This window comes from Malania oleifera, chromosome 2, assembly GCF_029873635.1.
Source record: "Malania oleifera isolate guangnan ecotype guangnan chromosome 2, ASM2987363v1, whole genome shotgun sequence".
NCBI lineage: Eukaryota > Viridiplantae > Streptophyta > Magnoliopsida > Santalales > Ximeniaceae > Malania > Malania oleifera.
This window is the reverse complement of record NC_080418.1, coordinates 134,811,037-134,824,893: the sequence shown is the minus strand read 5'-3', so window position 1 is coordinate 134,824,893 and position 13,857 is coordinate 134,811,037. Positions and strand designations below refer to the sequence as shown.

Sequence of the window (13,857 nt, the reverse complement as noted above, 5' to 3'; positions counted from 1 at the left end):
TCCAAATTCTACTTTGTTGTCCTTGCCCAACCAACCATATGAGTTTCCACGTAATTTGAGTCCTTCTCATTGTCTCGACCATCCTATTTTGCAGATGTATTCATGACGGCAGCTCCAAGGAAGAGAGTCCCCTCTAACTTTTACTACCAAACCTTTGGTTTCCTCGTCTAATGATCATATTTCCCATGATGCTGATCCCCCCATTGTTGTTCAAAAAGGTAAACGCATATGTGCCTAACATCCCACTTCCAACTATGTTTGTTATGACTTCTTATCACCCTCCTATTATTGTTTTGTTACTACTCTATCGTCTATTGCCCTTCCTAAATCTATTTCAGAAGCCTTAGCCTACTCTGGGTGGAGAATGCTATGGTTGAAGAGATGAATTCTTTACAGGGCAATGGCACTTAAGACTTGGAATCTCTCCCTCCTGACAAGTTTGTGGTTGGTTGCCGCTGGGTATACAATATGAAAGTCAACCCTGATGGTTCTATGGCTCATCTAAAGGCCTGTCAACAGCTAAAGGGTATACTCAGGTGTATGGTTTGGATTATTCTGACACCTTTTCTCTGGTTATCAAACTTACATCAATACGTTTGTTCATCTCCTTGGCTACTACTTGTCACTAGCCTATGCATCAATTAGATATAAAGAATGTCTTCTTGCATAGTGATCTTGAGTAGGTCTATATGGAGGAACCCCTCAGTTTGTTGCTCAAGAAGAGGCAAGCTAACTGTGTTTACTCAAGAAGGCACTATATGGTTTAAAACACTCTCAGAGCATGGTCTGGTTGTTTTAGTGTTATAGTACTTGAGCTTGGTCTTCAACGGAGTGAAGTGGATCATTCTGTGTTTTATCATCATACTTTATCAGGTAGGATCATTCTTGTTGTTTATGTGGATGATATTGTTGTTTCAGGTGATGATGATAAAGGTATTCAAATTCTCAAACTTTTTTCTACAAACTAAATTCCAAACCAAAGATTTGGGACCATTGAAATACTTAATGGGTATAGAAGTATCTAGGTCTCGTATAGGAACTGTTTTTTCATAGAGGAAGTATGTTCTTGATCTGTTAGATGAAATTGGATTGATAAGATCCAAACCGGTTGGTATATACATGAATCCTAACAGCAAGTTAGTGTCGGATATGGGTGATTTGTTGCCTAATCTTGGACAATACCAGAGACTTGTTAGAAAGTCAAATTATCTCACACTCAACTGGATATATCTTTTGCAACTAGTGTTTTGAGTCAATTTTTAGATTTTTCGAGGACAAGTCATCAAGACATAGTAATTTGCATCTTGAGATATCTTAAAGGTGCACTTGAGAGGTCTTTTATATCGCAATCAAGGTTACACTTATATTCATGGATATACAAATGCAGATTGGGTTGGGTCGCCTTCCGACCAGAGATCCACAACTGGGTGCTGGATCTTGTTGGTGGTAATTTGGTTTCTTGGAAGAGTAAGAAGCAAACTGTGGTGGCCAGGTCAAGTGCTGAATCAAAGTAGAGCTATGACTCACACTACTTGTTAACTTGTCTAGTTGAAGAATATGTTGGAAGAATTGGGTTTTACATATTCTCGGCCTATGAAGTTGATGTGTGATAATCAAGTTGCTATTCATATTGCCTCCAACCTGGTCTTTCATGAGTAGAAAAAACACATTAAAGTTGATCGTCATTCTGTTTGAGAGTAACTTGTGCAAAAGCTCATTACTACTGCTTATGTGAAGTCTGATATGCAGTTTGCTGATTTGTGTACCAAAGCTTCAGGGGGTGCTCGTGTTAAATTTATTTGTAACAAACTAGAAGCATATGACATTTATGCTCTAGCATGAGGGGGAGTGTTAGAGGTTATTTATGTCTTTTAGTATTATTATTAAGCTTGTTAGTATTTTAATTTATGAGAGTTAGTGAGGGTATTACGCCTATTAGAATGTATTTGGTTTGTATTATAAATAGAGGGAGAGACCTATCTTCAAGTTAGGCCATTCATTTAATCAAAATCTCGACATACATGATAATTGAAAGTTCCATTAATGAAAGCTCAAGATATCGTGCATCCACATTAACCAATTAGTATCCCTTTGTGTTTTCAACAACTAGCAGTTAGAAGATAGATGAAAAGACTTTGATAAATTAAAAACTGATAACGAAGTAAACAACATAAAACAAAATGTAATTATCCCCCACAATGCTGGTTGGCAAAGTTTGCTAGATTAGTACACCTCAACTAACATTTATTTCCTATCAACCACACACTATGATATGCCATAGTTATGCCCCCACTTAGGTTCACTAGCTCATCATAATAAATGAAAGATTATCTGAAAGAAGCATACACACATGGTCATAATAATGAAGGAAAGATAAATATAAAAGCGAACCAATAACACCTTCATTCTTTCTTCGACCTGAAATTGATTCACTAAGGAAGTGAATGCATGCAATTTCCTCTTTTAGTAAAGAATATTAGACTATAACTAGACTAAATGCAGTTCACAGAAACAACTCAACTTACCGTATCCCATAATGCACATCACGATGATTGCAATGACCCGAAACACCGTAGTTATCAAAAGTAATTATCTAGAAAAACAAACAAACTGTCATTTGCAAAATTAAAAAATGAAATTTGGATATAAGACAAATATAAATTGTATAACATAATGAATTAAGGCACTCTGTTTGATGCATGTGAAAAGGCTACAAGTTAGCAGACTTTTTCAACTAAATGAATTCAAGACATCCTAAAAAAGGCAACTTAATAAATTAAGATGAAAGAGAACGTTTCTATGATTACTAATCAGCCAAAACCAAATCTTACCAACTCAATGGCATGAGTAGTGACTTCATCTTTGATAATCTTAGCCAGTAAATTGTGGTCCCACGCTCTGCTGAAACCATCCTAATAATGACAATCAAATAAATATATCAGCATGCCTCTTGACAGTGTTCCAAACAACACCAAGACACAGGTTTTCCAAGAGGCTAGTGGGAGGAAAACCTGCAAATCTGGATGATCCAAAATCTTTATTTGGTGGAGTGGAACCTGCATATGTATGTTCATATTCTATATAATTTAAAATCAGCCAGGTAAAATCCTTTGACTTTATTTTCAAGCTTCACATCCAAGGATTGAGTTTTGTCAGTGCTTATCTCAAAATTTTGTGCAACGGCTCAGAAAAAAATCAGTGGTAGCAAAAACACACTAGAAATTAGGCTGAGATGTATATAAAGGCTTGAGATTTTAACTACTGCTGCTGTACAAAACAAATTTGAAAAATTGAACTTCTCTTGGCAGAACTATAAGTCACCTTCAGAACTGCACAAGCTTGGAAGAGCTCTTCTTTTCTAGTGTTCCCCATTCCATCTGCATTACCTACATAACAATTTAAATAAAAAATAACAGCCAATTGGCCACACAAACAAACAAATACACACAAAAAAATAGAAGTAACCTGAGGTAGCACGTAATTTAAAATGACCTGCTTAATATATTCCATGAAGGAAGCATAAAGCACTAAAAATAAAGCCTTTAAACGTATTTTAAGAAAGAGCATGTTGAGATTTTGATTAAAATGAATGATCTAACTAGAAGATAGGTCTCTCCCTCTATTTATAACACAAATTAAATACATTATAATGACAATAATACCCTTACTAACTCTCATTAATTAACATACTAACACACTTAATAATAATACTAAAAGACATAAATAATCTCTTAACACTCCCCCTCAAGCTGGAGCATAAATGTCATATACCCCTAGCTTGTTACAAATAAATTTAATATGAGCACCCCCCCCCCCCCCCCCCGGGAAATGCTTTGGTAAACAAATCAGCAAGCTGCATATCAGACTTCATATAAGTGGTAGTGATTAACTTCTGCACAAGTTTCTCCTTAACAAAATAGCAATCAACTTCAATGTGTTCGTCCGTTCATGAAAGACTGGGTTGGAAACAATATGAAGAGCAGCTTGATTGTCACACATCAACTTCATAGGCTAAGAATACAAAAAACCCAATTCTTCCAACATGTTCTCAACCAAACAAGTCCACAAGAAGTGTGAGCCATAACTTCATCATATTCTAATTCAACACTTGACCTGGCCACCACAGTTTCTTTCTTACTTTTCCAAGAAACCAAATTACCACCAACCAAGATATAGTACCCAGTTGTGGATCTCCAGTTGAAAGGCACCCAGCCCAATCTGCATCTGTATTTCCATGGATATAAGTGTGACCCAGATCACGATATAAAAGACCTCTCCTAGGTGCACCTTTAAAATATCTCAAGATGCAAATTACTGCATCCCAATGACTTGTCCTTAGAGAACCTAGAAATTGACTCACAACACTTGTTGCAAAAGATACATCCAGCAGAGTGACTGTGAGATAACTTTCCAATAAGTCTCCGATATCGTACAAGACTAGGTAGCAAATCACTCATAGCCGACACTAACTTGCTGTTAGGATCCATGAGTGTATCAATCGGTTTACATCCCAACACCTTAGTTTCATCCAACATTTCAAGAACAAATTTACTCTATGAAAAAACAATTCCCATACAAGAACTAGATACTTCTATACCCAAGAAGTATTTCAACGGTCCCAAATCTTTGGTTTGAGACTTAGTCTGGAGAAAAAGTTTGAGACTCTAAATACCTTTATCATCATCACTTGTAATAACAATATCATCCACATACACAACAAGAAGGATCCTACCCGATGAAGTATGATGTTAAAACACGGAATGGTCCACCGCACACCATTGAAGACCAAACTCACATACTACGGTACTGAAACGACCAAACCATGCTATGAGAGATTGTTTTAAACTGTATAGAGCCTTATTGATCCGACAAACTAAGCTTGACTCCCTCTTAGCAACAACCTAGGTGGTTGGTCCATATAAACCTCCTCCTCAAGGTCACCATGCAAGAAGACAATCTTCATAACTAACTGATGCAGAGGCCAGTGACAAGTAGTAGCCAAGGAGATGAACAAACGTACTGATGTAAGTTTGGCAACTAAAGAAAATGTATCAAAATAATCTAGACCATACACCTAAGTATATCCCTTAGCAACAAGACGAGCCATAGAACCATCAAGGTTGACTTTCACTATGTAAACTCAACGAAAACCAACCACAGACTTGACAAGAGGAAGAGGTAGGAAGTCCCAAGTGCCATTGTCATGTAAAGCATTTATCTGTTCAAGCATAGCATTCCTCCACCCAGAGTGGGCTAAGGCTACTGAAACAGATTTAGGAAGGATAGTAGATGATAGAGCAGTGACAAAACAATAATAGGAGGGTGATAAAAAGTTATAACAAGCATAGTTGGAAATGGGATGTTAAGTACATATGCATTTACCTTTCTGAACAGCAATGGGAGGATTAACATCATGGGGAATATAATCATCATACGAAGAAACCGAATGCGTGGTAGTAGAAACTAGAGGGGACTCTCTTCCTTGGAGTTGCCGTTGAGAATACTTCTACAAATTAGGATGATCAAGATGATGAGGACTCAAAGTACATGGAGACTCGGATGGTTGGTTGGTCAAGGACAGCAAAGTAGAATCTGGAAGATTAGGCAAAGGAAAAGACTCATTGAGCTCAAAAGTACTTAGGTGTAGACTCAAATAAGGTAACATTAGCGGAGACAAAAAAGCGATGCAGCATAGAACTATAACAACAATATCCCTTTCGAGTATATGAGTAGCCCAAAAAGACACATTAAATAGCATGAGGATCCAACTTATCCACTCAAAAAGTTAGTTGATGAACAAAGGACCCACACCCAAATACGAGGAGGGAGGGAGAATAAAGGTGAATTTGGGAAGAGAATAGAGTATGGAATTATACCACTAAGAACAGAAAATGACATCATATTGATCAGATAGCGAGAACTAAGAACAACATCACTCCAAAAAAGTTTAGTTACATGCATTTGATAAAGTAAGGTGCGAGTGATTTCAAGGATATGCCTATTTTTCCTCTCTACAACCCCATTTTGTTGAGGAGTGTGGGCATAAGATGATTGATGGACAATACCAAACTGAGTTATATAAGTAGTGAATTGTGCACTAAAATACTCTTTAGCATTATCACTTCGAAGTATCTGAACTGGCAAACCAAATTGAGTCTTTATTTCAGAACAAAAGGCACAAAATACATAAAATAACACGGAACGACCTCTTATTAAATACAACCAAGTCATTCTTGAATAATCATCCACAGAGGTTACAAAAGTACCGAAAACCCAACTTGGACACAGCTCTACTAGGACCCCAAACATCATAATGAACTAACATAAAAGGGCTTGCAGCTTGTTTATTGACTCGGAAAGCCAAAGGGGCATGATGGTGCTTTCCCAACTGACAAGACTCGCAATCAAGGCTAGACACATAACTTAAACTAGAAACAAGACATTTTAACTTTTCCAGTGAAGGATGACCAAAACAACAATGAATTTGGAAAGGTGTGGGAGTAGCAGTGCAGGCGGTAGAAGGAGATAGCATCTCAAAGTGATAGAGTCAACCAGCTTCATGCCCTCCGCCAATCGTCTTCCTTGTCTTGAAATCCTGAATAACCACAAAATCCAAGAAGAATGTCATTGTACAATTCATGAATTTAGTTTTATTTCTAACCGCACACAAGATTGGAAGAAAATTTGGAAATATACAAAACCGAAGGAAGATAAAAAAGAATAAAAAAGTGGGATTTGCAGTCCTAATTCCCTTGATTGCAGTGGTGGACCCATTGGCAAGAGTAACATAAGGTAAACCTGTAGGGTATTGAAGAGAGGAGAAGAAGCTAGGTATACTTGTGATATGATCAGTGGCAGCAAAGTCTATAATATAAGGACTAGGACGAGAAATATTGGATGAAAAGCATAGTGGTGGGATTACCTATTTGGGCAAGAGACGCAATGGGAAAAAAAGCTTGTTGTGATGTTTGATACTGTTGGAACTTGGAATACTCTTCCTCTTACATGGATACAGTACGTTGCCCCCCACTTGGCCCCAATGGTGAGGACCCAATGGTGAGGAGTCGGTGGTGGCTACATTGACTGGCCCCAAAGGTGTAAAATCGATGGTAGCTGCATTGGCAACACGTGACGGTCTACCATGGAGATCCCAACACTGCTCAATAGTATGATTACTCCGTCTACAATAAGTGCACTTGCGAGAAGTAACTCTCTAGCACCACAACCACTCAAACCACCTCGATAACTTTAGCGGTTGTTTGGAAGAGAACTAGAATCACCTTACGTAGCAAAGGCTATCCTCTCAGAGCCAAATGCAAGAGCATGAGAATGCGTGCTAAAGGAAGCACAAAGAACACGAGAATAAACATCGGCAAATGATGGCAGCTTGGCACTACTGAGTATCTAGGACCGGACTGCCTCAAACTCGAGTCTCAAGCCTGCTAGAACCCAAAAGACTATCATCTACTCCCTTTGCTTCTGCATCTCAAGAACGTCAACATTTATAGGTTGCACAACGTTAAGCTCCTCATGAATACGCTTCGTCTCTCCAAAATAATCTGCAATACTCCTCGGTTACTAGAGTATAGAAGCTTGACTAATCCCAAATCTCCTTGCTCGTATCTAGATGCATACACATCCATGCAATTTGTGGCTCCATCGAATTCCATAAGAGGGAAACAATCAAGTCATCTTTTTGAACCCACACTTCTTTCTTTTTTTTATCAAAAGGATCAAATTGGAGCAAGTGTTCAGATTTTCCTAATCCTAATAAATAAATCCGAACGGCTTTAGACCATTGAATATAGTTCTTTCCATCCAACTTTTGAGTCGTTATCTGTGGCAGCCATGTAGGAAATACATTTTTTAGGCAATGTGAAGCTCACACAACCACGGATGAGGTGAAAGACTCACTAACTGATATAGCACTGCCACAACCTCACAAATGGACATACAAACACTGCCACTGCTCCAAGAAACTCACAAAAAAGCCTTCACAAACCCCGAACAGAAATTAACAGAGTACTGCGAATGCATGGTTGAAAAAGATTGGATTTTTTTAGTTGCCCAACAGCTTGATAATATTGTCTACAGAAGGAATCAGAACATGGCAGAGGAAGAAAAGGAAAAAAGAAAAAGAAAAAGGTCACCGGAACGCCGACACGTGGGGTCGGCACTGCCGGCAATTAACCAGTGAGTGGCAGCACGTGGGGTCTTTTCCGGCGATGGGATTTTGGGGGTTAGGCTTTGGAGGGTTTTGAGTTTGAGTATATGGTTGGGTTGTTGAAATAATGAGGGCTAGAGGTGGATCTAAGAAGAATAGCATCAAGAATGGTTTTTCTAGCAACGGCTGAGTCTAATAGGGTTTCGGTTGGATCATCCTCTAATACAATGTTGAGATTTTGATTAAAATGAATGATATAACCTGAAGATGGGTCTCTCCCACTAATTATAATATAAAGTAAATACATTCTAATGACAATAATACCCTTACTAACTTTCACTAATTAACATACTAACACATTTAATAATAATAATACTAAAAGACATAAATAACTTCTAACAGAGTAACAATAGTTTTACACCCAAATGACAACAGATAACCAAACAAACAGACGGGGAAAAGGTGCTGCGAGGAAGGGAAATGATTAGTTATTTGAGATGATACAGGACCGGAAACACAAAAGTTGATTTTCAAGATTGATTTCCAGCACAACCCTAATAATGAAGCTCTCATATATGCATACAAGACACTATAATAGGAAAGCTGAAAAGTTGGAGAAGTAGCTGAAAGATTTGAAGTGGTTTGAGGTGAGTTACACCAAAGAGAATATCTTGTTAGCCAGGTAAAGTTCTGCAGGCCTAAGGGTTAGGATGATTTGGGCACGGATAATTTCATGTTCAATAACCTCTTTCATGGGAAAATGGTTATGGATTCTTTTGGAGCCAAAATCCACAGTAAATAAGGTATCTACAAAGAATGGTTGGGATGCTAGAGCTAGAGTATACAACTGATGCAAGCCCTTGCAAATTCATTACTCAAATTTCTTAATTTTCCTTTGTTTTGGAAAAATATAGAATTGATAATGGACAAATAGCTCATTCCTAAGAGGAGATGATCTACTTTTGTGCTTTTCCCACCTTTATTGCTTTTCTAATTGTTATAATGTTTCCATTTCTTGCTTCTATGTTACCAAGGGAAGTACTGTTTCCTAGAATTTCCATTGCATAAGCAATTTGAATGAGAAAGAAATGAGTGACCCCATTTTGTTGTTGAATTTTATGATTCTTTCTGCAATTCCCTTAGGCTTGATAGAAAAATGTGGACTTTTCATATGCTTTTAGAAATTTTTCTATAAGGTTTTTTGCTCACATATTAAGTTATAATGCTTTTAGAAATTTTTCTTTAAGGTGTTTTGCTCACTTATCAAGTCGTAATGCAGGAGCAATATGAATAAGAGAGAAATAAGTGACCTCATTTTGTTGTTGATTTTTTTTTTCTTTCCGCAACTTGATAGAAAAATATGGACTTTTTACATGCTTTTAGAAAATTTTTCTTGGGATTATGTCTAGATTCTTATTCAGTTTGGTTTTTATTGACCTAGAGAAAGCTTATGATAGAGTACCTAGGAAAGTTCTTTGGTGGGTCTTAGAAAAGAAGGGAGTTTGCAGTAAATATACGGAGATCATTAAGGATATGTATGATAGAGTAGTGAGTAGCGTTAGGACTGTAGGAGAATTTAGAGATTTTCCACTCACAATAGGTGTACATTAAGGTTCTAATTTGAGTTTTTATTTTTTACTTTAGTAATTGATGAACTAACTAGGAATATCCAAAATGAGATCCTTTAGTGTATGTTGTTTGCAGATGATATCGTATTGATTGATGATAGTAGGAGCAGAGTGGAATCTAAGCTAGAACTTTGGAGAGCCACATTAGAGTATAAAGGGTTCAGTATAAGTAGGAATAAGATAGAATATATTAAATGTAATTTCAGTAATGTAAGGAGTAGCAATACAAAGGAGAATAAACTTGATAATCAAGAGATTAATAGAACTGATAGATTTAAATATCTTAAATCTATTATGCAAGTTGAAGGAGAAAGTGAAGAAAATGTAGTACATAGAATTAAAACAGGTTAAGTAAAATAAAGGAGTGTGTCAAGTATGTTGTGTGAACGTAGAATACCCTTTAAATTAAAAAGGAAAGTTTATAAGACAGCTATAACCAACTATGCCTTATGGTTCAGAATGTTGGGCAACTAAAAACATGTACAAAAAATAAAAGTTGTTGAGATGCGAATGTTAAGGTGGATAAGTGGTTTTATATTAAAAGATAAAGTAAAAAATGAATATATACATAATAATTTAGGCATATCACTAGTTGAAAACAAGACAAGTGAGGCGCGGCTTAGATGATTTGGGCATTTGAAATGCAGGTCTAGTTGAGCACATGTGAGGAGGAATGAGTTAATTATTGTTTTTGGCATGAAAATGGGTAGGGGTAGGCCTAAAATAACTTGGAATGAGGTAGTGAGGAAAGATTTAATAGCCCTTAATCTAATGAAGGAAAACGCACTTGGGCGGGTGAATTGGTGGAAAAGGATTCATGTAGCCGACCCCACCTTGTGAGACTTGAGGGTTGTTGTTGTTGTTGTTGTTGTTGTTAATAATAATAACAACAAGAGCAATAATAATAATAAAAAGGCAAAGTAATAATAATTATTTTAAGTATAATAATTATTATAAAAATAATTAAAATAGTAATAACAAAAAAAAATAATCATTACATTAATAATAATAATCACTATTATGAAAATAATAAAAATAATAATTAAACAAAAACAACAACAAATAATAATAATAATAATAATAATAATAATAATAATAATAATTGTTCTTATTATATAAAAATAATAATAACTAATTATAATTACAATAAAAAAATTAAAAACTAATAATAATATTTATAACTATTATAACAATAATAACAAAAAGAACAATAAAAAAGGTCAAAATAATAATTATTATTATTTTAAGGATAATAATTATTAAAAAAATAATAAGAAATAATAACTAAAAATAACTAGAATAAAAATAATATTTATTACTATAAAATAATAATAACAACAAGAATAATAAAAATAAATAAAGGCAAAAAATAATAACAATTATTTTTTAAGGATCAAAAATATTAATAACAATAATAAAAAATAATTACATTACAATAACAATAATTACTATTATGAAAATAACAAAAATAATAATAATATAACAAAAACAAAAAAAATAATACTAATTGTTATTATTATTATTAAAACAATAACGACTAATAATAATTAAAATAACATTAATAACAGCTAATAATAATATTTATTACAATTAAAATTACAAGGACAATACTAATAAAAAAAATGAAAAATTATAATTATTACTATTTAAAGACAATAAATATTACAAAACAATAAAAATAATAATAACTAATAACAATGACAATTAAAATAATAATTATTACTATAAAATAATAATAAAAAAATTACAAAAATAATAATAAGCAAAAAAAAATTATTATAATTATTTTAAGGATAATAATTAGTATAAAAATAAAATAAAAAAATAATAACAATAAAAATAATATTAAAACTAATAAAAATCACAATTGTAAAATGAAAATAATAATACAAAATTAAATAATTATGCATTAGAGATTTTTAATAAATAAATAATCTTATTTTTCATTCCATTTTAGAATTCATATAATAGAAGAATATCAAATGTTGGAAAGACATTGAAACTGAATTCCTACAATCATTTTATGTTACTAACCAAACACATTAATTACATTCCAAAAGCAATTCCATTCCTACCTTGATTCCATCCCTCTCTTGATTTCTTTCCTACTTCAATTTCATTCTACAAACCAAACAAGGCGTAAGTGCTTAGGTAAGTGATAATCTCACTCCAAGTAAAAGAATAATGCAGAAAAAGGTCAGCAGCAGTCTCATTACTCAGCTCCAACAGCACACAGGGATTAGGTGATAAATCAAAGCATTAGATGAGGATCAAAGAAAAGTTTTAGAAGAAAGCCAAAGAAAAAATTTATTAACCATAAGTAAAAAATTTGAACCAAATATGGAAGTCCTTAGAGAAGACTATAAGCATAAATTAAATCAAAGAAATAGGGATGAATTTTTCAAAAAATATAATAAAGAAGAAAGAGAAAAAATAAAAGTTGATTGGTTAGAAGAAATGCAAAGGACTCAAAAGAACATTTTATTTTTCAAATATTTAAAGGACAGACAAATAGTCAATGTCATTCATAATAATAAAAAGAATTGGAAGCTTTTAGATAATAATGATCTATCCTCAATACATCTGCCTATAGACTCGAGTAAAATAGATTACAAAGGAACAAAAGTTATAGCCTACAAAGAAGTCAAGGAATCAAACAATGAATTTGATCAAATAATGAGTCAAAATAATTATACAAATCAAATACTACAAACAATTGCAAATCAATCCACGAGAATTGAAAATCTCTTGGAAGAATCCTTAGATATCAAGTTTAAATCTACTTTTGAAAAAGGAGAATCAAGCAAACAAATTAAGAAGCAAGAACCAATATTCAAACCTTTCTCAATTGAAGACATTAATTTTAGTTTCGAATCTCAAAGTGAACAAAATATAAAGAAGGTTTTAGAAATACTTAACAAACATAAAAATAAAGATAAAAACATTAATACCTTAACAAAAGAAGAAGCTATTCATAATTTAGAGAAAAATTTTAAGGGAGAAAGTGATTTTGAGATAAATAAGATAAATAATTCATGGAAAAACAAAAGCAATAGAACTTAATACAAAAGACCAACACCTCCAAGCTTTTTATTTGAAGATGAACCCCTAAAAACAGAAAGAAGTTTTAGTGGTAATGCTTTATATGAATGGAATCTTAATGGTTTTATGGAATATCAAATTGTTACATTAGTTCAACAAATGACTTTAGTAGCTACTACCTTCAAACTAAATAACACTAGAGCTGAAGATCCAACTATAGCACATTTACTAGTTCAAGGATTTAATGGGTTGCTTAAAGCCTGGTGGGATAATTATCTCACTTCATGAGAAAGAGAAGAAATATTTGTTGCAGTCAAAATTGAAGAAGTTAATGGTCAACCAACTCAAGTTAGTGATGCTATTTCAGCATTACTTTGGTCAATCCTTAAAGCTTTCATAGGAGAACCTGACAATGCACTAGAAAAGAATAGTGTAATATTAGTCAATCTAACTTGTCCAAAATTGTCTGATTTCTCATGGTACAAGCACATTTTTTTTGCAAAAGTTTTATGGAGACCAGATGGCAGAAGTGGTTTTTGGAAAGAAAAATTTATAGGAGGATTACCAAAATTATTTGCTCAAAGAGTTAGAGATAGGATTAAGGATACATTGGGAACAAATTACGCAACAATTACTTATGGTCAAATTATTAATGTCATTAATCATGAGGGTTTAAAATTGTGCTATGAACTTAAAATACAATCTCAAATGAGAAGTGAATTTAAAAAGAATAGAGGTGAACTAGGAGATTTTTGTACTCAATACGGGTATGAGAAGATTCAAGCACCCTCAAAAAAGAAGTATAAAAAACATTATAATAAACCTCATTATAAATATAAGTCTACCAAAAAACACTACAAGAACTATGACAAAAATTATTATAGACGTAAAAAGAAAAACTATTCCAAACCATCAAAAGATAAATCAAAGTATCGAAACAAAAGCGAAATAAACTGTTTCAAATGTGGAAAGAAAGGTCATTATAGTAAAGATTGTAGGGTTAAACAAGAAATCAAAGAATTA

General features: G+C 33.8%; 1 protein-coding gene across 4 annotated transcripts in view; it reads right to left on the bottom strand.

The window, feature by feature from the left end:
- LOC131148705 (uncharacterized) overlaps positions 1 to 13,857 on the bottom strand; it is a 55,959-nt gene that overhangs the window by 26,898 nt on the left and 15,204 nt on the right. For 2 of the 4 annotated variants that reach the window (XM_058098592.1, XM_058098593.1), the window contains exons 5-8: positions 3,322 to 3,386; positions 3,012 to 3,056; positions 2,832 to 2,912; positions 2,526 to 2,593 (exon numbers count right to left, since the gene is read on the bottom strand). In XM_058098592.1, coding sequence (XP_057954575.1) covers positions 2,526 to 2,593; positions 2,832 to 2,912; positions 3,012 to 3,056; positions 3,322 to 3,386 — 259 coding nt within the window. The remainder of the gene's footprint in view (positions 1 to 2,525; positions 2,594 to 2,831; positions 2,913 to 3,011; positions 3,057 to 3,321; positions 3,387 to 13,857) is intronic. The other 2 variants (XM_058098594.1, XM_058098595.1) reach the window with 1 other exon arrangement.